The sequence below is a fragment of the Vicia villosa genome, linkage group LG7, assembly GCF_029867415.1.
Source record: "Vicia villosa cultivar HV-30 ecotype Madison, WI linkage group LG7, Vvil1.0, whole genome shotgun sequence".
In the NCBI taxonomy this organism is placed as follows: Eukaryota; Viridiplantae; Streptophyta; class Magnoliopsida; order Fabales; family Fabaceae; genus Vicia; species Vicia villosa.
This window is the reverse complement of record NC_081186.1, coordinates 101,728,644-101,749,845: the sequence shown is the minus strand read 5'-3', so window position 1 is coordinate 101,749,845 and position 21,202 is coordinate 101,728,644. Positions and strand designations below refer to the sequence as shown.

At 31.8% G+C, this 21,202-nt stretch overlaps 2 protein-coding genes and 1 long non-coding RNA gene across 3 annotated transcripts; 1 reads left to right on the top strand and 2 right to left on the bottom strand.

Annotated features, from left to right (window-relative positions):
- Positions 1 to 8,259: 8,259 nt before the first annotated feature.
- LOC131616226 (uncharacterized) lies at positions 8,260 to 10,013 on the bottom strand. Its single transcript, XR_009288070.1, has 3 exons — positions 9,569 to 10,013; positions 9,265 to 9,340; positions 8,260 to 8,507 (listed from the first exon to the last, which is right to left on the bottom strand). It is a non-coding gene; the product is annotated as an uncharacterized LOC131616226 (long non-coding RNA).
- Positions 10,014 to 10,192: 179 nt separating this feature from the next.
- LOC131616212 (disease resistance protein RUN1-like) lies at positions 10,193 to 14,682 on the top strand. The gene is made up of 5 exons (XM_058887481.1): positions 10,193 to 10,827; positions 10,908 to 12,009; positions 12,264 to 12,539; positions 12,646 to 13,419; positions 13,847 to 14,682. The coding sequence occupies exons 1-5, from the start codon at positions 10,331 to 10,333 to the stop codon at positions 14,588 to 14,590; spliced, it is 3,393 nt and encodes a 1,130-aa protein (XP_058743464.1). The 5' UTR covers positions 10,193 to 10,330; the 3' UTR covers positions 14,591 to 14,682.
- A 1,946-nt stretch (positions 14,683 to 16,628) lies between these two features.
- LOC131616223 (DNA-directed RNA polymerase II subunit 4) lies at positions 16,629 to 19,339 on the bottom strand. The gene is made up of 7 exons (XM_058887496.1): positions 19,247 to 19,339; positions 19,047 to 19,120; positions 18,790 to 18,898; positions 18,219 to 18,296; positions 17,902 to 17,935; positions 17,701 to 17,769; positions 16,629 to 16,959 (listed from the first exon to the last, which is right to left on the bottom strand). Exons 2-7 carry the CDS (start codon positions 19,093 to 19,095, stop codon positions 16,882 to 16,884), a joined length of 417 nt encoding a protein of 138 aa, XP_058743479.1. The 5' UTR covers positions 19,096 to 19,120; positions 19,247 to 19,339; the 3' UTR covers positions 16,629 to 16,881.
- Positions 19,340 to 21,202: the final 1,863 nt, after the last annotated feature.

Here is a 21,202-nt window from a genome sequence, read left to right as displayed (position 1 = left end):
TCTCTTACTTTTTTACACTTTTCTTAATTCGTGTGAAATGGTGTGCTGGGTCACTCATTATGGGATGGAGGGAGTATTATTTTTAACCATTAGATTGAGAAGAATCAATGGTCTAGATTTGGAGTAAGTTATAATAACTTACTCCTGGAGTAAATATAACCCTCCTCTCTCTCTCTATATATATATATAGAGAGAGAGAGAGAGAGAGAGGAGGGTTATATTTACTCCAGGAGTAAGTTATTATAACTTACTCCAAATCTAGACCATTGATTCTTCTCAATCTAATGGTTAAAAATAATACTCCCTCCATCCCATAATGAGTGACCCAGCACACCATTTCACACGAATTAAGAAAAGTGTAAAAAAGTAAGAGAGAGAGTATCATTTTTACTATAGTACCCTTATTATGTATTGGGAATTGTGAACTTTTTATTAATTAGAGGGTAAAATTGGAAAAAGTGTATTGGAAATTGAAATGGTTCATTCATTTTGGGACATCATTTTATTCTATTTGGGTCACTCATTGTGGGACGGAGGGAGTAAGTAATAGTTTTCTCTTTCCACATTTAATTACTTATTATTTTTAACCACTAGATTGAAAAGAATCAATGGTCTAGATTTGGAGTAAGTTATAATAACTTACTCCTGGAGTAAATATAACCCTCCTCATATATATATATAAGACGACTTATAAGATTTCTTAAATAATATGGATTAATTGAAAATCATAATAAAAAATCGGTTTTTAAATAGGCTTTCAGGTCAGACCGGATTTTTAAAAAGGTCAGATCAGACCAAAAAACAGAGCCTATTATAGGCCACAGACCAGACTCAGGCCTTTCAAGTTTATCATAGGCCAGTCCCAGACCTTATAATATCTAGCCTAGCCTAACCTATTTCTACCCCTAATTGAATGGAATACAGTGTGTTTACAAATGAATATGAAAGGGTTATTGGTATATGAAATTGTGTCTGCACGCCTAATAAAGTTGGGTTTAGAATAATTAATATATTTTCATTAAAATAGAGATTGAGTGTAATAATTATTAATATATTCAGTATTGAGAATTTTTTTTTAAATAACCATGTATCAAAAAAAAATTACGCAAATAACCACGTTTCGGAAAAAATTACGCAAATAACCAAGTTTCAGAATACGTTAACACCAAGGCGCCATATGAGATGGCGCCACCATTGTACCAGATGAAGGGAGGCGCCATATAAAATGGCTCCTACTAAGGGAGGCGCCATATGAGTTGGCTCCTCTGTGCAGCTTTTCTGCAACAAGCCATCTCATATGGCGCCTAGGTGCTTTTTGTTTTTTTTTTTGTTTCCTTAAATATTTGAAAATAGACACTTGAATAAAGACGACAAAGATTTCCATTAAGATAAAACGATTACATAATATAATAGGAATAGAATTACATAAAATTTAATTATCGTTCGGATTTTGAAAACGACTATTGCGAGATCGCCTAGTTCGTTGTTGCACTCTAGGACCTTCATGTTGTGGTTGGGTTGAGGGCCCCGTGAAATCAATGCGTTCAGGGTCCATGTAATCCGTCAGATCAAAATCTTCCGAAGTCCCGCTTGCAAATAATCGTTGACCCATATTGTCAAAATTTTGTCGCATCGGTGGGGTGTGGGATCAACGCGAACTCGATAACATTGCTCATCCGAAAAAGTTGGGTAAGTTGGAATTGGATTTTGTGGAGTTTGGTACATATAAGTTTGTTGGCTAGTATGGTGTGATGGTTGGCTGTAGGTGGGGTCTGTTGGGGAATATTGTTCATGCATGCCCATGTCTGGGCTAGGGTATGATGAAGGGCCCGCACCGTCGCTTCGAAAGTATTGTCTTTGTTCTTGGTATTGTGGTTGTGTGTGGGGCATGTCGGTGTATTGGGGTTGGGTGCTTGTGGATATACGTCGCCGTTGTGTTTGATGGGAGGTTTGGTGTTGGTATTGTTGTTGGGTGGTGAACGATTGTTGGTATTCTTGTTGGTTTACTTGTTGGGTGGTGTGTGTTGGTTGGTATTGTTGTTGTTGATTTGATGTCGATGCCCAACGTGTGCGTGGGTCAACCAAATACCTAGGCTCAGCCACAAACATCTCAGGGTTAGTAACCATTATGTACCATGACATATATTGACGTGTGTGTTGCATAGGATGCTCATCGGGGAAAATAGGAAACAACAACACATGTCGGGCACGTCTCCTCCACATCCTACAAAATTCCGGTGCAAAATTTTGCCAGTGAACAATATCCCACTGACCGTCGACCCTTTTTTGATGCCAAGGATCCAAACAAGTTGGGTCAGACGGAATATCTTGAAGCATGCCGAACTGCATTTTAACTCGGTCGCTCTGGTGCATCTCCACAACGTTGAACCGTATGATTGCGGTTTTTGCAGTCGTCCAAATTTCCATATCCTCTTGGTTGGGTTGATGCTCCAAACCCAAATATGGTCTCCAAATAAACTGCATATAATGTTAAATTAATTCAAAGATTAAAGATAAATAAAGTAAAATAAGAAAATTGTATACGTAATACATACATCGCCTTCCCCAAGGTGATCCAAAAGATTTCGATACGTGGATAGATGTCGTCGAGGATTCTTCGTGTAATTCATGCCCGTTACGCAAAACCTAAAACAAAGAGTTTTATTAAGTTATTTACAAATATTTATCATCAGTTAGTATGAAATAGATAGCGATGTGGACTTACTTTGTTGCGTAGGGGAAGCTGAATATCATGTCGTTTATGGGGTTAAGAGAGTCTAATCTCCACCAACCCCATACTTGTAGCAAGAGGGCGCATCCATAGAAAGTACAAGCGTTTTTTCTTGCACACTTACATAATGAAGCGTATAGAAAGGCTAAAATCCAGATGCAGGTACTTGGATTGATAATATTCACGCGAGAAATTAAAGACAGGGCCCTTCGAAAATTGGTTATGAACGCAGGGTATGCATTAACTCAACCATCTTTCAAACATTATCGTAGAGAGATCAGACTGTCAAATCCAGATGCAGGTACTTGGATTGATAATATTCCAGTGGAGAAGTGGACAAGGTCATACGACAATGGACATCGATGGGGACACATGACAACAAATCTTGTTGAATCAATGAACGGTGTCTTCAAAGGCATACGACACCTCCCTGTAACCGCTTTGGTAAAATCAACATATTTTAGGATGGCTTCATTGTTTGCACAAAGGGGTGAAAGGTGGGACGCTGTGTTACGAGCTGGACAATTGTGGAGTGAATGTTGCACAAGATTTATCAAGGCAGAAGGTGCAAAGGCCAACACACATACGGTTACAAGGTTTGACCGACATAACCATAATTTCATGGTCAGAGAGACAATCGACCACGGCGAAGGGCTACCAAGACAAGAGTATAGGGTTCTACTAGAAGAACGTTGGTGCGATTGCGGCAAGTTTCAGGCATTTCGTATGCCTTGCTCCCATGTCATTGCAGCATGTGCCCATTCTCACTTAGATGCATTAGCACTCCTGTCTCCCATTGACAAGTCTGAGACCTTGCTCCACGTATACAACAATGGCTTTGAAGTGCTAGCAAAAGAGGATTATTGGCCTGCGTACGAGGGGGAAATTGTTTGGCACAACGACCAAATGCGGAGAAATAAAAAGGGTCGTCCCAAAAGCAAGCGTATCACGACTGAAATGGACGAGCTCGATAAGCTAGAAAGAAAGTGTGGTTTATGTCGCCAAGTCGGACACAATAAAAAAAATTGTCCTAATCGTGCAAGTGGTCCTTAGAATTGAATTTTGTATGCACACTTCTTTTAAGATCTAAACATGTCTTCTTTTCATTAAGAACATTTGTTACAACACGATCATTGTTAGAAATTAAATGACATAATGACTTAAAAACAACACATACAACGGATACAAAAAGACGCCAACAACACGACAAGTTATCTAAGATATAACAAGCACCAAAACAATGTCATCAGAACCGTGCATCATCATCATTACGTCTCTGTCTCTTTCAACTTCCTCTAACCAAGTACGAGACGTTCCAGTCGCAAGTGATATGGCAGTTCTTCTTCTCTGGATTCTTCTAATTTCTTCGCCTGTTGGGATGTCGTCATCTAACCAGCGTTTCAACTCTCTCTTTAGACGCTCCATGGAATGGATGTTCAAAAGTTTCATTTTAATCGGCGGTTTAACGACCGAGAAAAATACATGCCCATCTCTTGTGAAAATCTCAGAAGCCATAATGATAAAATTTGGGAGAAATGAGAAGATTTAGTGAGAAAGTGTGAAGAATGGTGGAGAAATGAGGTATTATTTATAGATGAGACAGATACAAGGAGGAGCCATATGAGATGGCTCATCCTCCTAAAAGATGAATGGAGGCGCCATATGACATGGCTTGTTGTACTTAGTGTGCCATGTCAAATGGCGCCTAGGTGTAAAAAAAAGGGGTCACGCCATTTGAGATGGCGCCTTCATGTATACATTTTCTGAAACCTGGTTATTTCCGTAATTTTTCCCGAAACGTGGTTATTTGCGTAATTTTTTTTAATACATGGTTATTTAAAAAAAAATTCCAGTATTGATATCAGAGATTAGCGGACATAACAATAATGATGATTAAAGTAAGGGTCTTGTTAACGAGTGTCCTCAGGGCGCTCTTTAAGCATACTAAATAAAGAAAATATTCTTTATAAAAGTCATGATTTCAATTTCCAATTCATTTTCAATGCATTGAATGCACGCATTTTTAAAAAAACTTACCACTTTAATCACTTAAAAAACACCCTAAGGACACTGGTTAGCATTTCCCTTAAAGTAATTATTAATAAATTCAAAGCATTAGAAATCAGTAATTTAATGATGTGATAATTACATGTTTATCCTTGAAATTAGTTCTCTTAAACGTTTTTAGTTGGTTAATAATGTAATAATGATGATAATTATTTTTTATATATTAAAGTAAATATATTAAAGTAGTTAAAGTAGATTTCTCTGACTCAAATTATAAGATTTTTAGCAATTTTACACGAATTAAAAAATTAAATTATTTATTTTATAAAAATGTTCTTCTGTAATACAGAAAATAAAAAATAAAAAACTTGAAAAAAAAAAATATAAAATATATAGTGACTTATAATTTAGAATTTTTTTTTTAATAAAATGACTTATCATTTAGGACATAGCCAATCATTTTGATAACTAGTAACTAACCCGTGCGTGTGCACGGGTTCTGGTATGTGACGCGCATTTGTTTCAGATATATATTTGTTAATAGAAAAATGTCGGGTACCCGTTAAAAAATAATAATTGAATGTATAGAAAAATGTATGGTACACGTAAAAAAATAATAATTGAATGTACAGAAAAATGTCTGGTACCCGTGAAAAAATAATAATTGAATATATAGAAAAATATTTGGTACCTATGAAAAAATAATAATTGAATATATAGAAAAATGTCTGGTACCCTGCAAATAATAGAGTTTTTTCCGTTAATATTCAATATTTTGATCAGTATTTCCATGTCTCGTTAATATTCAATATTTTGATAAGTAACTTCATTTTTCTATTAATATTAAATATTTTGATCAATAACTTCATACTCCCGTTAAAATTAAATATTCTGATCAATAACATCATGTTTTCGTTGAAATTAAATATTTTGATCAGTAACTTATGTTCTCGTTAAAATTCATAATATTGGTAAGTAATTTTATGTTTTTGTTAATATTCAATATTTTGATCAGTAACTCCATATCCCATTAATATTCATTATTATTTTGATAAGTAACATCATATAAAAGAAGCAAAGACAAACATATTATACTCCTAATTAAGTTGAATCACTTTTATTTTAGAAATCCAAACATATTATACTCCTAATTAAGTTGAATCACTTTTGTCTATATGAGTAATGAGTAAGGCAGGTGTTTCAATAATTAAAATTAGTCACGATTTTGTCTTTGAAAAAAATCAATTTGATGGGATCTATATTGGAAGAAGGCAATAATAAACTAATTTATTAGATATAAAATATTTTGTTTAGAAAAAACAGAATATTTGATTTGTATGGAAATAGAAAGATGTTATAAAATATTAATAAAAAAAATTAAAGGAATGAAATATAAAAAGACGGATGAGTATAATAATAAAAAATAATGTTTGTCTATTTTCAATAAAAAATTCATAGCATCACGTGAAATCTCATTTTTTGTTTAACTACACTCAATCATCGTAACTTCTCTTTTCAGTCTCTTTGACTCAATAAACCAACTCATAAATGTCACAAATAAATAAAAGGAGTTAAATATGTTTTTAGTCCCTATGAAATTAACCAAAATGGTTTTTAATTCCTATAAAAAAATATTAACTTTTAGTCCCTATAAAATTACTTTTGCACTCAGTTTTAGTCCCTGTAGAGGAACAAAAAATGAGTGAAAAAATAATTTTATAGGGACTAAAAGTCAATATATTTTTTATAGGGACTAAAAGCCAAAATTGAAATATTTATAGAGACCAAACACATATTTAACACTAAATAAAAGTATCCAAATCTATATTATGATGTGCATGAACAAAAGTAAAACCACTTTTTGAATTGAAAAGAAATACTGAAAAAAGATACAATTTTATATTGTAAATTAAAGGCTCTCATATTTGTCCTTTTCTCTCTTCCTCTTAAAAAATTTCTCATTTTCTTTCTCTCTCTATTATTTATTTTTATTATATTTAATAATTATATTTCTTAGCTACAGTAATTATTTTAAAATATAATATATTAATTGCAATAAACAATATTATATAATAAGATATAATTAATGAAATTAAATTTTAATATTTATGATAAAATATTAATATTATTTTATACTATTTATACCGTTACAGTGAAATTGCCATTGAAAACTATCATAATTTGATTGGATTTTTGCTTATTTATGAAAAGATCTTTCATTTTGGTAGACACTTTTTCAAAATAAGGAGGGTCATACTTCCACAAATATCCATCAACTGTTGACATAATGGTCTTGGTGACATAATGGCTTTGGTGAAAGTGTAGAAACGGAGCAGACTAAATTCAAATCAATCAAATACTTAGGTAGAATAAATTATAATAAACATTATAGGAAGAGTTGTAATATGTGTCACTTTGTGTTGTAGACATATAACAGTAATAATTAACACCATCTATTAGCAATATTTTAGATAATCAAAAAGTTGTATCGGGTAAAGTGACAAATCTTTTCATATATCACTTTTCAGTGAGAGATAAAAAAAGGTAGTTGATAATTGGAAAATAATGGTTAAAATCAGTTAATAACTAATAAAGAAATATTTTATAATGTAGAATATAATTTTGAAATATGTACTAACTAATTAATTAGTATAAGTTATCATAACATTTTTTAACTTATTTTAAAAAAAATAGGAGGATGTTATTTTTAGTAAGAATCCTACATATAAATAACTTGATATATATTTTTTAATATATAATAAAAATAGAAATTGTTAAGTGGTTTTAATTAAAAAATGATTTTGATAATATCATCAATTTTGAATAATTAATATTACCTACTGTTACAAAGAAAATTTATTCTTTTGTAAGTGGACTTTTAAAATCAATTTTATATAACTTGTGATAAAATTAAATACAATAAGTATTTTTAATGATTAAAAAACTAAATCAATAAAAAATATAATTAGAAGTTCGATATTTGTAAACGTCAAAATCATCTGAGGAGTTATAATTATGGAAACAAATGCATTGTCACTATAATTTGAAAAATCATTTTAAAAACACATTCATTATTTTTATAATCAATATTCATTGTCTTTATAATCTTTCTATTTCCATCAACTAATAATTGTATTCAAACAAAAAAGTATAAGCATTGCTATAGATCATAAAAGAATGGTGATACCTATTAAGCCTTTGTTGCCATGAAAAACAACTACTAATGCGTCAAACAACATACATATTCCCAAACTAAAAAAATACTACCAATTTTTAAAACAAAATATGTAACTTCAATTTGAGTCAAACCCTTGTTCTCATTTTAAAAATATCAAAAGTAAAAGTTTTCTCATATATATATATATATATATATATATATATATATATATATATATATATATATATATATATATATATATATATATTAATTAACTGAAATGTGAAAGAGTAATAAATATCATGGAGTATGATTATTATTATTAATAATAAGATGACAAAATTTTTTTTCTCGATTTATAATGTTTGAATAATAAAATCACAATAAATTTAAAAAGAGAATTGGGCAAAAATTATTTAAAATCGAAAATAAAACAAAAATATTTGATCAATACTACAATTCTCTATATATCTCATCTATTTATCTCTTTTCATCTTCTTTCTTATCTCTTTCCCTCTTTTCAACTTCTTCTTAATGCAAAACTTAATGCAAAAGAGACTTTAAATGTTAGGGATTTGACCCCTTAGAAGGTGAGGACACTCCACTACAGACCTGCATACAAAAATTATTAAAAAATTATGATTTGAAAAGTTAGTAAAATTGTGATAAGAATAATTATATGAGAAGTATTTATGTGGCCTGAAATAATTTTTATTCATGATCATTTACCTAAGAATTACATTACAGTTGTTAACAAACACCAAGGCTTTTATCACAGGATAGTTTTCACCTTATCTAACATGATTTTATGTGAAATCTAACATGATTTTATGTGAAATTCAGTAATTGGAAACATCACTGCTCATAAGTTCAAGTAATTACACAGAGCATGTTTAAGAAGAACTATTAGTCACATTTAGAAATTAATGGTTCGGAGTTTTGAATTCGTAACCATCATTGCATAAATAATTATCCAAAACAAATCAAACAATCTAGTATAAAAGAACAGAACCCCAACTGTGGAATGAAAAGATTATCTTCACTGTCATATGAATCAAAAAATCCAAAAATCAAGTGCTAATAACCAAAAAAATCAGAAAATCCTTATAAGCTCTCCTTTACTTTGTAAAAATTTCACACTAAAATTTAAATAATTAATTATTAAAAAAATATATATATAAACTTTCCACCTTAACTTCTAAAACCAGAAAATCAAAAGGTCTAACATAAAACAACCAATAAAAATTAAAAAAAGTTTGTTAGGTGAATGAACAATAAAAAATAAAACCGTTTGAAGAAGTTAGAAATCATGGATAGTATAAATCATGGAAAAAGAGTTAAATAGAGAAAAATAGAAAGCATAACTCACAAATCGCCGCAGAAACTTGTTGTCGTCACCACAAATTTACCACCGCAAAACAGCACACTATCGGAAACCCACAAATCTACAGTAAAAGATACATTAATAGATTGAGATAAGTTTGAAAATAAAACAAAAATTTTAATTTTATGTTGCAGACAACAACAATCGATAGAAAAATAAACAAACCATTTAGATTAAAAAACTAACAACAATCTAACAAAAAAACATAAACATGCAAATATCATATGATATAAAACTGAAGCAAAAAGTAGTATCTCATTTTAGATCTGGAAACAAAAGTAGTATTTACATGGTCTAATTTCAGATCTGGAAATTTATGTTCCACCTCATTATAGATCTGCAAAAATTACAAAATAAATATTAATGAAAAAAAATAATAAAAATAATCTTCAAAATAGGAATATAATAAAGTTTGCATCTTAAAAGACAATATTTTTCATAAAATGTTTGGAATGCTGCAAAAGAGAGAACAAAAAAAAATACAAGAAATGGATAGTGAAGAGAGAACACAGAAAAACACAAGTGATAGTGATGAGAGAGAAACACAAATGACAGAGTAAATGAATCTTTGAAGAGAGGTGTAATATATTATTTTCTTGGCAATTTGAAAAAAGTTGTAGGTAAGTGTATTAAATGATATAGATCTCAAAAGATGTTTCTGACAAAAAAATAGTGTGAATTGATAGCTCGGTTAATTTTCAACAACTAAAGAAAGAGAGAAAATTTTCAAAAAAATAAAAGAAAGCTTCTAAGTCTGTCCACGTAGAAGCATATATGAACAACAGGGTAATTTGGTCTTTTCCAGACCATTTAATTTTCTTATATTGTAGATTGATAAATAAATGAAAAATTGTTTGGATGCTTCATTATAGTCCAAGTCTTCTCTCATGATAAATCTTAAACAAATCTGTGGTTAAAGCAAATGTGTGGACAATTATTTTACTAAGTTTTAACACAAATCTATTGTTAATCTATCTTTCTTCTGCATTTTTACTTTTTTTTTTGTTGACTTATCTTCTTACAGTCGACTTTAATTCCTGGACTCGATTCAATGGATTCTTTTTCATCATCTTCGAATCGACAATGGATAAACGACGTGTTCATTAATTTTAGAGGAGAAGATACTCGTAAGAGTTTCGTTTCTCATCTCCATGCTGCACTCTCTAATGCCGGAATCAACACTTACATAGACAATCAACTTCACAAGGGACAGGAGTTAGGACCAGAACTGTCCCGGGCAATAGAATGGTCTCATATATCCATTGTTGTCTTCTCCAAAAGATATACTGAATCATATTGGTGTCTTAACGAACTGAAAAAGGTTATGGAATGCCATAGAAACCACGGCCAGCTGGTTCTGCCTATATTTTACGATGTTGATCCATCCGTTGTGCGTCGTCAGAGTGGTGATTTTGGAGAAGCTTTGCTATCTACAGCAGAAAAAAGTTACTCCTCAGGAGAGGAGAGGATGGAATATGTGCTGTCCAAGTGGAGGAGTGCACTCACCCAAGCTGCTAATTTGTCTGGCTGGGATGTCAACAATTGCAGGTAAATGTAAATCAGTACTTGAATTTGTGGTGTTTTATGATTTATGCCCACTTTGTGTTTGATACTTTTTATCATCCAAGGAGTGAAGCTGAACTAATGCAGCAAATTGTTGAGAACGTTTTGGAAAAACTAAATACCGGATTCTTGCCTATTACCGATTTTCCTGTTGGATTGGAATCCCGTGTGCATGAAGTGGTTGAATTTATTGTAACTCAGCCAAACAGACTCTGTATGATAGGAATATGGGGAATGGGTGGATCGGGTAAAACAACCACAGCTAAAGCCATCTACAATCAAATTCATCGCAAATTTGTGGATAAATGTTTCATTGAAAATATTAGAGAAATTTGTGAAAAAGATAATAGAGGGATTATTCATGTACAACAGCAACTACTTTCAGATATCTTGAATTCAAAGGAGATGATACCTAACATTGCATTGGGAACAACTATTATAGAGAGAAGGCTTCAGGGGAAAAGGGTGCTCGTTGTGCTTGATGATGTGACCACATTTAAACAGTTAAAAGCACTCTTTCGAAATCTAACATTTTTTGGCTCAGGAAGTGTTTTCATAGTTACGACCAGGGATGCACGTATACTTAAGTTACTTGAAGTTAGCCATGTTTGTACAATGAAGGAAATGGACGAAAAAGAGTCCCTTGAGCTTTTCTGTTGGCACGCTTTTAGACAACCTATTCCGATGATAGAATTCAGTGAACTCTCAAGAAGCGTAGCTGCTTATTGCGGAGGATTACCATTGGCTCTTGAAGTCATCGGTTCTTCCTTATATGAAAGGACAAAAGAAGAATGGGAAAGTGTACTCTCAAAATTAGAGAGAATTCCTAATGATCAAGTGCAAGAGAAACTGAGAACAAGCTATGATGGTTTAAAGGATGATATGGAAAAGGATATATTTCTTGACATATGTTGTTTCTTTATCGGAAAGGACAGATCCTATGTTACAAAGATACTAAATGGCTGTAAACTTCATGCTGATATTGGAATAACCATCCTCATAGAACGGTGCCTTGTAAAAATTGAAAGGAATAACAAACTTGGGATGCATGATTTAACAAGAGACATGGGAAGAGAAATTGTTCGTAAAAGTTCAGCAAAAGAGCCTGGGAAGCGTAGTCGGTTATGGTTTCACCAGGATGTACATGATATTTTGACCAAAAATTCTGTAAGAACGATAATTGCATTTCATAATTTTATCAAGATCATAAGACTCTTTGTTTCTGAATTGTTTTTTGTACTTAACTACTGCTTTAAAATTGTAGGATTCAAAATCAGAGTATTTATTTGCCTTGTCATGCCTAAGTGCCTAACAAGTATGCTTAGGCTACACTGATGTAGCTTGATATAAATCACTTTGCATCTAGAAAACAAAAAGAAAAGGTTTCCCTTACTTTTCTCTGGTTTTCTTTTCTTACGCAGGGAACGGAAACTGTTGAGGGTTTGGTTTTAAAGTTGCAAAGAACCAGTAGAGTAAGCTTCAATGCTAATTCTTTCAAGGAGATGAAGAATATGAGACTTCTACAACTTGATTGTGTTGACCTTGCTGGAGATTATGGGTGTCTTTCTAAAGAGCTTAGATGGGTATGTTGGCAAGAATTTACCATGAACTATATACCTGATGACTTTTATCTGGGAAATTTAGTTGTTATCGACTTAAAACACAGCAATATCAAACAAGTTTGGAATGAAACCAAGGTAAAATATAAACAGTTTCTTTTGAAATTAAAAGTTGATGACAGTAGTAATGATTGCCATCATTTCATTTTCTGTTTTTTCTTAAATTTTTATTTAAACATTGTAGTTGTTGGGGAACCTAAAAATTCTCAATCTCAGTCATTCCAAGTACTTGAAAAGCACTCCTGACTTTTCAAAATCGCCAAATCTGGAAAAACTCATCATGAAGAATTGTCCAAACTTGTCTGAGGTGCACCAGTCCATTGGAGATCTGAGAAGTCTTCTTCTGATAAATTTGAAGGACTGTAAAAGTCTTAACAATCTTCCAGAGAATATATATCAATTGAAATCTTTGAAAACTCTCATCCTTTCTGGTTGTACAAAGATTGACAAGTTGGAAGAAGACATAGTGCAGATGGAATCCTTAACAACACTGATTGCAAAAGATACGGCTATAAAAGAGGTGCCCTATTCAATAGTAAGATCGAGAAACATTGAATATATATCCCTATGCGGATATGAAGGATTAACACGTGATGTTTTTCCTTCTCTCATTTGGTCTTGGATGTCACCAACAATGAATTCTCTACCCCAAATTTCTCCAATTGGAAACATGGCTCTGTCTTTAACTTCCATTAATGCACAGAATAATAACATGGGCTTTCTATCACCAATGATTAGGAGCCTTTCACAGCTCAGAACTGTTTGGCTACAATGTCGCTCAAAGACTCAACTAACACAAGAGTTACGAAGAATTCTTGATGATAAATATGATGTAAATTTTACCAAATGGGAAACATCATCTTCATCTCATATCACAAATCTTTTCTTGAGATCGCTTTTGATTGGAATGGGAAGTTGTCACATAGTCATTGATGCTCTTGGAAAAAGCATATCACAGGTTCCTTTTCCATCCTCTTTGCTTTGCTACTGTTTATTTTATTATAGAATGTTCTTTTGGATTGAGATGATCAAACTTTTTTATAATTGAATAATACCAATTACCATATGAAAGATGAGTGGCCCAACATGAGAAAATGCCCATTGCAAGTGGAAAGACTTGTATGGCATATCAGTTCTGCAACTTGTTTTCTTCGTCAGTATTTCACAGCTATTATTGAAGCATAAATCTTATCTAACTTTCTGCCGTTGTGTTACAAAACTATTGACTGTTTTCTCTCTATTAGCTTTCTAGTTTATATTTTCTATAAGCAGTACACTGTTATTTTCTTTAACACGTTCCCCTTTTGGAATTTCAATGGACACTCACTTAAAGCCCAGTTGAATAACCGATAACATAATTAACTAAGCTTATGCTTATGATACAGGGATTAACTGCCAATGATTCCAGTGGTTTTTTCCTTCCATGTGGAAACTATCCTTCTTGTTTAGGCTATACAGGGGAAGGACCTTCAGCACTATTTCAAGTTCCTAAGGATATTGATCATCAATTGAAGGGAATAATATTATGTGTTGTTTATTCATCAACATCTGAAAACATGGGAGCTGAATGTCTTACTAGTGTCTTAATCGTTAATTACACGAAGTGCACCATCCAGATATACAAGCGAGACACAGTAATGTCCTTTAATGGTGAGGATTGGAAGAATGTATCATCGAATCTAGGACCGGGTGATGATGTGGAGATTTTTGTAGCTTTTGGACATGGATTGATCGTTAAGGAGACAGCTGTTTATCTAATATATGGCCAGTCAATTACTATGGAAATTGAGTCTTCAACGAACATGGAAATGGAGCTATCAGCTAACGTCAAAGTGGAGGCATCAATTACTACGGAAATTGAACAATCAATTACTATGGAAGTTGAGTTACCAACTAACACGGAAATGGAGCCATTAGCCAAAATGGACGTGCAGCCGTCACCTGAAGGGAACATGCAACCATCACCTAATGTGACAGTCGAGGCATCAACTAATGTTAAAACCAATCAGTCGCCAGAAGTGAAGGTGCGCTCATCAGGTATCATAAAAACGAATCCATCACCAGCTCCAAAAAAAAGTATATTTACAAGACTTGCAAAAAGAATAGGTAGATGTTTATGCTGTAACTAGCTAGGAGATAAAAGTTCGAACAATTCAAGGACTAAGTATTGAAAATCTTCATTATTATGTTATAAAAATTCAGCACGCAATCTAATGGTAAACCATATTTCATAGCAGTGAATTTGCAGTCCCAACAAATGGGTTATTTGATGATATAAGTTTACAAGTTCTCAAGTTCTACTGATTTTACAGGAGAAATTTTTGTTAAAAAAGAAACACAATCATCCCAAACTTTCTCACTTCTTCGCCAAACTAACATTTTGGTGAACTTGTACTCTGGTAATGCCAAATTATATCTTGTCATGTCTTCATGGCATTGTTTTCCCACAGAATAAACAAGGCAATAACAACATCCATCACTAATTGTTTGATTACCAACAAATATACTATAATATATATCTTTACCACATGCTGGGTACAAATGTGATGAACAATCTCTTAGATGACTTTCATAAGATGTTAATGGTCTTTGTGCATAATCATTTGTAGCATGAGAATCACTTGTTTCTTGAAGAATAGTTGAAAGTCCAGATTTGACTAACAAAAGAAAACAAGCAACTGCAATTGGTGATATTCTCAAGGGGACAAATGAAGCCATGGTTCAATTTTTTTTTTGGAGATATATGATTAAGAATAACTCCAATAAGTTTTTGATGGATTGTTAAGGATGAAATAAGGTATATATAGTTTAAAATTTGTTGATATTTGCTTTGTTTGGTTTTTGAAAATTCTAACAAACCAAAATTAATTGTAAGGATGTTAGCAAGTTTTCCAAAACCTTCATCATTCAATTCACCTTTTGGTTCATTAATTAAAAACATCAGTTTCATTGTATGAAAAAAAAAGTTAGTAAGTTCATATAAAAAAAAACTATTTTACAAAGTTTTATATAAATTAAATGCTAAAACAATCTGATAAAAATAAATACGAAATACACACTTCAAATTTTAATAAAATCTTATCTAAATTAGTTTCAATCAAGTGGTTAGATGAGTTATTGAGTTTCGATTATGTACAAATTATTTGAAAGAATTTGAATTCTAACAAAATATGGATCATACTAGATAATGAATGTTTGTTTTTCTTGAAAGTCAGATGATTAAGACAAAAAATAATAATATTATTTCGACATTTTTTTTCTGAGAAATTAATTGACTTAAAAAAAAAATATTAAACATATTTAATTATAATAATTTAATAAATAACTTTAAAATTCCTATTTAAAAAGGCAAAAATTTAATAATTTTAGTAACATACTTGTATACTTGGATCTACTCTATTCAAAGAAGGATTGACTACCATTAGTCTTGTAAGATTATAATATCAGGTGATTATTTATGGTATATGTTTTAAAAATTGACTATGCCATCGAACGAACTTGCAATATCACGAAGTCAAGGAGTTGATGCTCAAACCAAAAAGTTATTAGAAGAATCATATGGGAGAAGTCAAGGAGTTGATGCTCAAACCAAAAAGTTACTAGAATCATATGGGAAATGTTAAGCACTTTAAGATCTTTGGGCGAAAGTGTTAAAAGCTAGAGTCCTTGATTGCTAGGCAATGGTACCTCAATAAAGTTTTGGAAAGATGCTTAGTCAGGTGAGTATTTGTGAATAATTGGAAAATGGAACACATACTCCAATATCAAATGTCTTTACTCTCATTTGTTAACTAGATTGTATTGGCAAGATTCACTTAAATATTCTAGTAACTATTTTTATTGATTAGAATATTTAAGTTAAAAAGATTAGTTCAGCATGAAAAACATTGAATAATTTTCTCAATGGATTTCCCTATAAGTTGATGTTTTTAGGGTTCTCAATATATTTTTATGTTATGATGAACATTGATTCTTTGTTGCTTGCAGAATATGTTATATCATAAAGTAATCTAGGATCGTTTGCTTTGGGTATTCATAGCATTGGAGTTCCTGAAATCATATTTGGAGAAATTTTCACATGTAAAACTCTGTAGTTTCTACTGTCAAAGACAAAATCTCTAGTTTCTTGACAATTATCACACATTTGTAGGAACTAGTAACCGATGCTTGTAAAAAGGAATTCTCTACACAGCAAAACAATAATCGTGTTTTTTCATCAACATAACATGTCACACTATCTAGGGTCTCTATCAAATTCCCCTTGATAAAAGTCCTGGTAAAGTTGCTACAATATTACATTGTTGAGTTTTGTAACAACCATATAACACATTTGCTTGCAGTCGAGTGATATGTTATATAGTACCAGTTACATTACACACAACGCATGCATAGCCATGATTTACGAGAATTGAACGAAACTTTATTCAAATTTCTTAATCAGTGATAAGTCATTTAACATCTTCTCAATTGCTTCGTCATCCTGAGCCCGTCCTCTTGTCTGCAGGTAAAAAAAATGACATATAATGTAAAAGATGTATTAGTTGTTATTACACAAATGTGGTGTCTAAAATGTATATCTTGTTTAGCAGCTTCACAAAGCTACATAAGTAGCACTTAATAAAATGCTACAATTTTAAACCGCAATATTCAAGCATGCAAGAATATTTTAAATGTCAATCACCCATTCAATTCTTCGAAGGCTTACCATATAGAGGAAAGTTCAATATACAATTGAGCAACACAAATATACAACCAAAAAAATTGTTATTCTATTTGTTAGAAAAATAACTTCTTTTGGATAATAAAAAAACTTTTTGAACCATGACCTGAAATACAATCTGCCAAGAGTAAATGAGAAAAGAACAATTCAACAGAAGGCTTGCGATTAGGTGTAGGATGAATGAAAAAATGGAATAATTGTGAGATACTATTAAGGAGAAGAACAAAAATAAATAGGAACCCAATAAAATCCTTAAGCAAACAAATTTTACTTATGACGAATTTTCATAAATTTAATTTCCCTATTTAAATTTTCTTGTCAAAATAAATTTTTATACAAAAAAAGGAAGTTTCCATGCTAAATAGCTTCATATTTGCTTTAATTAAAGCCTTTAGTTCCCTCCCCTATTTCACTTTTAGCAAGCACAAAGAATGAAAATGATTTCAAATTGACTTAAAAAAAGCCATCCCTGCCCAAAAGGAAAAGTTTCAAAGAGAAGAAGAAACAAACAGTTTCTACCTTAATAGATGGAACCATAGCAATAGCTTCCTCCACAGTTTCTGGGCAAAGATTGCCTAGGACACACAGCTGCAATAAATCCATTCAAACAAATAATCGTATACTGTAAATGTGTGAAATTATAACTCCTTTTCTTTATTCTGAATAAAATGTGAAAATGAACTATCTAAATTAAATTCGTGAAGGGAATAAGCATATTACCTCAAACTCGGCCAACTGATATCTTGCCAGAATTCTTATGTTAGTTAAGATCACAATTTGAAGCAAGGCTTCAAAATTTCAAAGTTTCTTATTACTTGGGTACAATAGTCCTTTAATATATCAAAAGATAGGAGGTGTTAATTAAAATAAAACTCAAAATCTAGAAAGCCAAGAGGTCAATTAAGAATCAAATGAAAATAGGTCAATCATTGTTATGAAAGAACGTGACATGGACTCGAACACAATTTTGATTGGACTTCAATATATAAACCGTGAGAACTAGAAAATAGGTTCATCAAATGTGTTTTGAAGGATACTCTCGAACTTGTCTAACAGCATCAGGATTTTTATAGCGGCTGAAACGCTTTACATACTGCAATGACTTTTCGAATACCCTGGAAACAAGAAAAAGGAAAGAGCATTATTATAAGGAGCTGACAACAACCAGCAATGTTGCTCCTCTTCCATCTAAACATCAGCATCAAATCCTCCACTTGAAAGATATCAATTGGGATAAGGATTCGCAAGTTCAAAAAACATGTGATTTAATTTCAGTATTAATATAGCTTCAGACACCAAAGTATACTCTTACAACAATTGTATCAAAATACAAGATCACGGAGGCATTAAGCATAACAAGTGCATGTCTTATTTCTAGAAAAAAAAGTAATTTCTCTACGAGAACAACCAAGCCTTGTTTCATTAAGTGGAGTGGACTACATGGATCAACTTTCGCCATAATGTTCTATCCAGAACCAGAACCATGCTTCTATCTAAATTGTTATGCATGAACATTATGTCAAATTAACACATGCTTCTATCTAAATTGTTATGCATGAACATTATGTAAAAATAACACATGAACTTTGAGAAAGGATTTGAACTCACTGAGAAACTTGATTGACGGCATCATCAGATGACTGCTGAAGCTGCTCATATTTGTGCTCCAGAATTAATGAAACTTCACAGTTCATCAAACACTTTGCTTTCAAAAACTCTGAAAAATCAATCTACTTATTTAGGGTAAAATCAAAAAGTGAAATCAATTATACCATACTAAAAACATGTTCAACCAATTAAACACAGCAGCAGTATCTATCAAAGAACCGATCAGATTTTGCGGAAAAAAAGGATAATGGGATTACCGTCTCCGATTTTGAGCTCGGCGGCGTTTTCCTCCTCTTCGCCAGACATGGTTTTGAAAATCACGATTGAGTCCCTGTGTGAATTCAGTTAGGTCAAAACAGAATCAGTAAGTAATTTTGGAGATTTGAAAGAAATTAGGAATTGAAAAGCACGAAAACGATTATGAGATTGCGAAGAAGAAACAGTGCAAGGAACTAACCAGAATCAAAACGAAGAGAGATTGAAAGTTTCGAGTCGTTCAGCTGTGAGTAAGAAAAGAATTTGGACAAAGTTTTCTCGCTATTTGTTGAGTGAGGCCCCTTTTTATAAAAAGTAAGACTTAAAAAAATTACTTTTAAGATCGTAAACAAAACGAGCTAAATCTAACGAGATGAACTTGACGAGTTAAATTGAATTGTTATTGAGCTTAGAATGAATTGAATTTGAGTTTTAAAAAATTTGTGTCGAACTCAGAATCAAGATTTGAGCTGAACCAACTATTAACGAGTTGAGCCGAATTGAGGCGAGTTCGACTCCACTATTTCCCGTCCTATATATAACTAAAAACATAACATTACATAATTAAATATAACATTTATTTAATAATAACTTATAATTTTAAAAAAAACTATCGTTTAAGGTTTTTCACACGAATTATGGAACGTAATAATATTGTTCTAAGACATAAATTAACCTTATTAATGTGTTGAAAGTAGAGTTGTCAAATGGGCTTGGCCGGCCCAACCCGCTTCGGTCCGGTGGGCCAAGACGTTTAAATGGGCTAGCTCGACCCAATTGTTTAATGGGCTACAAAAAATGTGCCCGGTCCAGTTTTCAAAAGCCCGTGCAATCCGATGGGTGAGCCTGTCCCGTATTTCAATATCATAGTTTTACTTTTATAAAAGGGATGTAATGGATAAAAGCTACATAACATAAGTAGAAAGTCATCATAAACGTAATTAAGTGATGTTTAAAATATTCATTAAATCAACATTCATATATATATATATATATATATATATATATATATATATATATATATATATATATATATATATATATATATATATATATATATATATATATATATATATATATATATATATATATAGGGGATGTATCAAGTACGAGAAATTTTTAAATAAGAGATAAGAGGATTCAATGCTAATCATTGGATTTAACCCTCCTACTTGATACATTCCTTTTATATATATTATCACCAATACTTATCAAATTTTCTCTTCATCTCACAACAATTTCTTTGAGCACATAATTTTGAAAATATATCTTCATCTTCTTTAACTTTTCTTTATCACTTGAAAACACATTTATGCAATCATATCTTATCTCAATCTTTTCCCCAAAATTTACCATTTTTTTTAATGAGCCAGCCCGAAGCCCGCTTGGCCCGACCTATGAAAAACATAGGCCCGATTGGCATGCCCAAAAGTACAAGATCGTGTTTTTTAAAGGTATTTTACAGCCCGACCCGCACTAAATTACTGGACTTATGGGTCGGCCCAATAGGTCGAGCCCATTTTAACAGCTCTAGTTAAAAGTAGGTTCATGGTAATAATTAAAAGATATAAATGAAAAAAAAATCATTTCCATATTGAAAAGTGAGAATGGGAGTTATTTTAAAATGGAGGGAGTATATGATTTTAACAAAATAATTTTAAATTCAATTGAGGTGTTTATAGGTGTATAAGATCTCACTTTGTATTGTAAGTTATCTCGATCTTAAGGTAAGGGAGTGGAGTTTGATCTGATCTCAAAAAATATGAATAAAATTAGGGAATAAGATGGTAACTCAGTTAACTCGTGTAGAAACATTTTGGTTGATTTCTTCAATATAATGGTAGGTGTGAGAGTATGAATTTTCTCTTTGAATGTCGCTAACAAAGTTAACTTGTAACATATCATTCCAACTTCCAAGTTGACAATACACGTCCTCATGATCGTTAACTCCACATATTTCAACATGCATTGTGTTGCTGCTACATCATTCACATTCATTCTTTCAAATTTTTGAAATATAGTAACAAACTTTGAAGATAAAAGTTTAACATATAAACAACATACCTTTCTCCCATTTTCATTAATTGAGAACACTCATTTGACCATTACCAATGGTTTTGTGCCACTTCCCCAAACTAAATATAAATGTGTCGTTCAC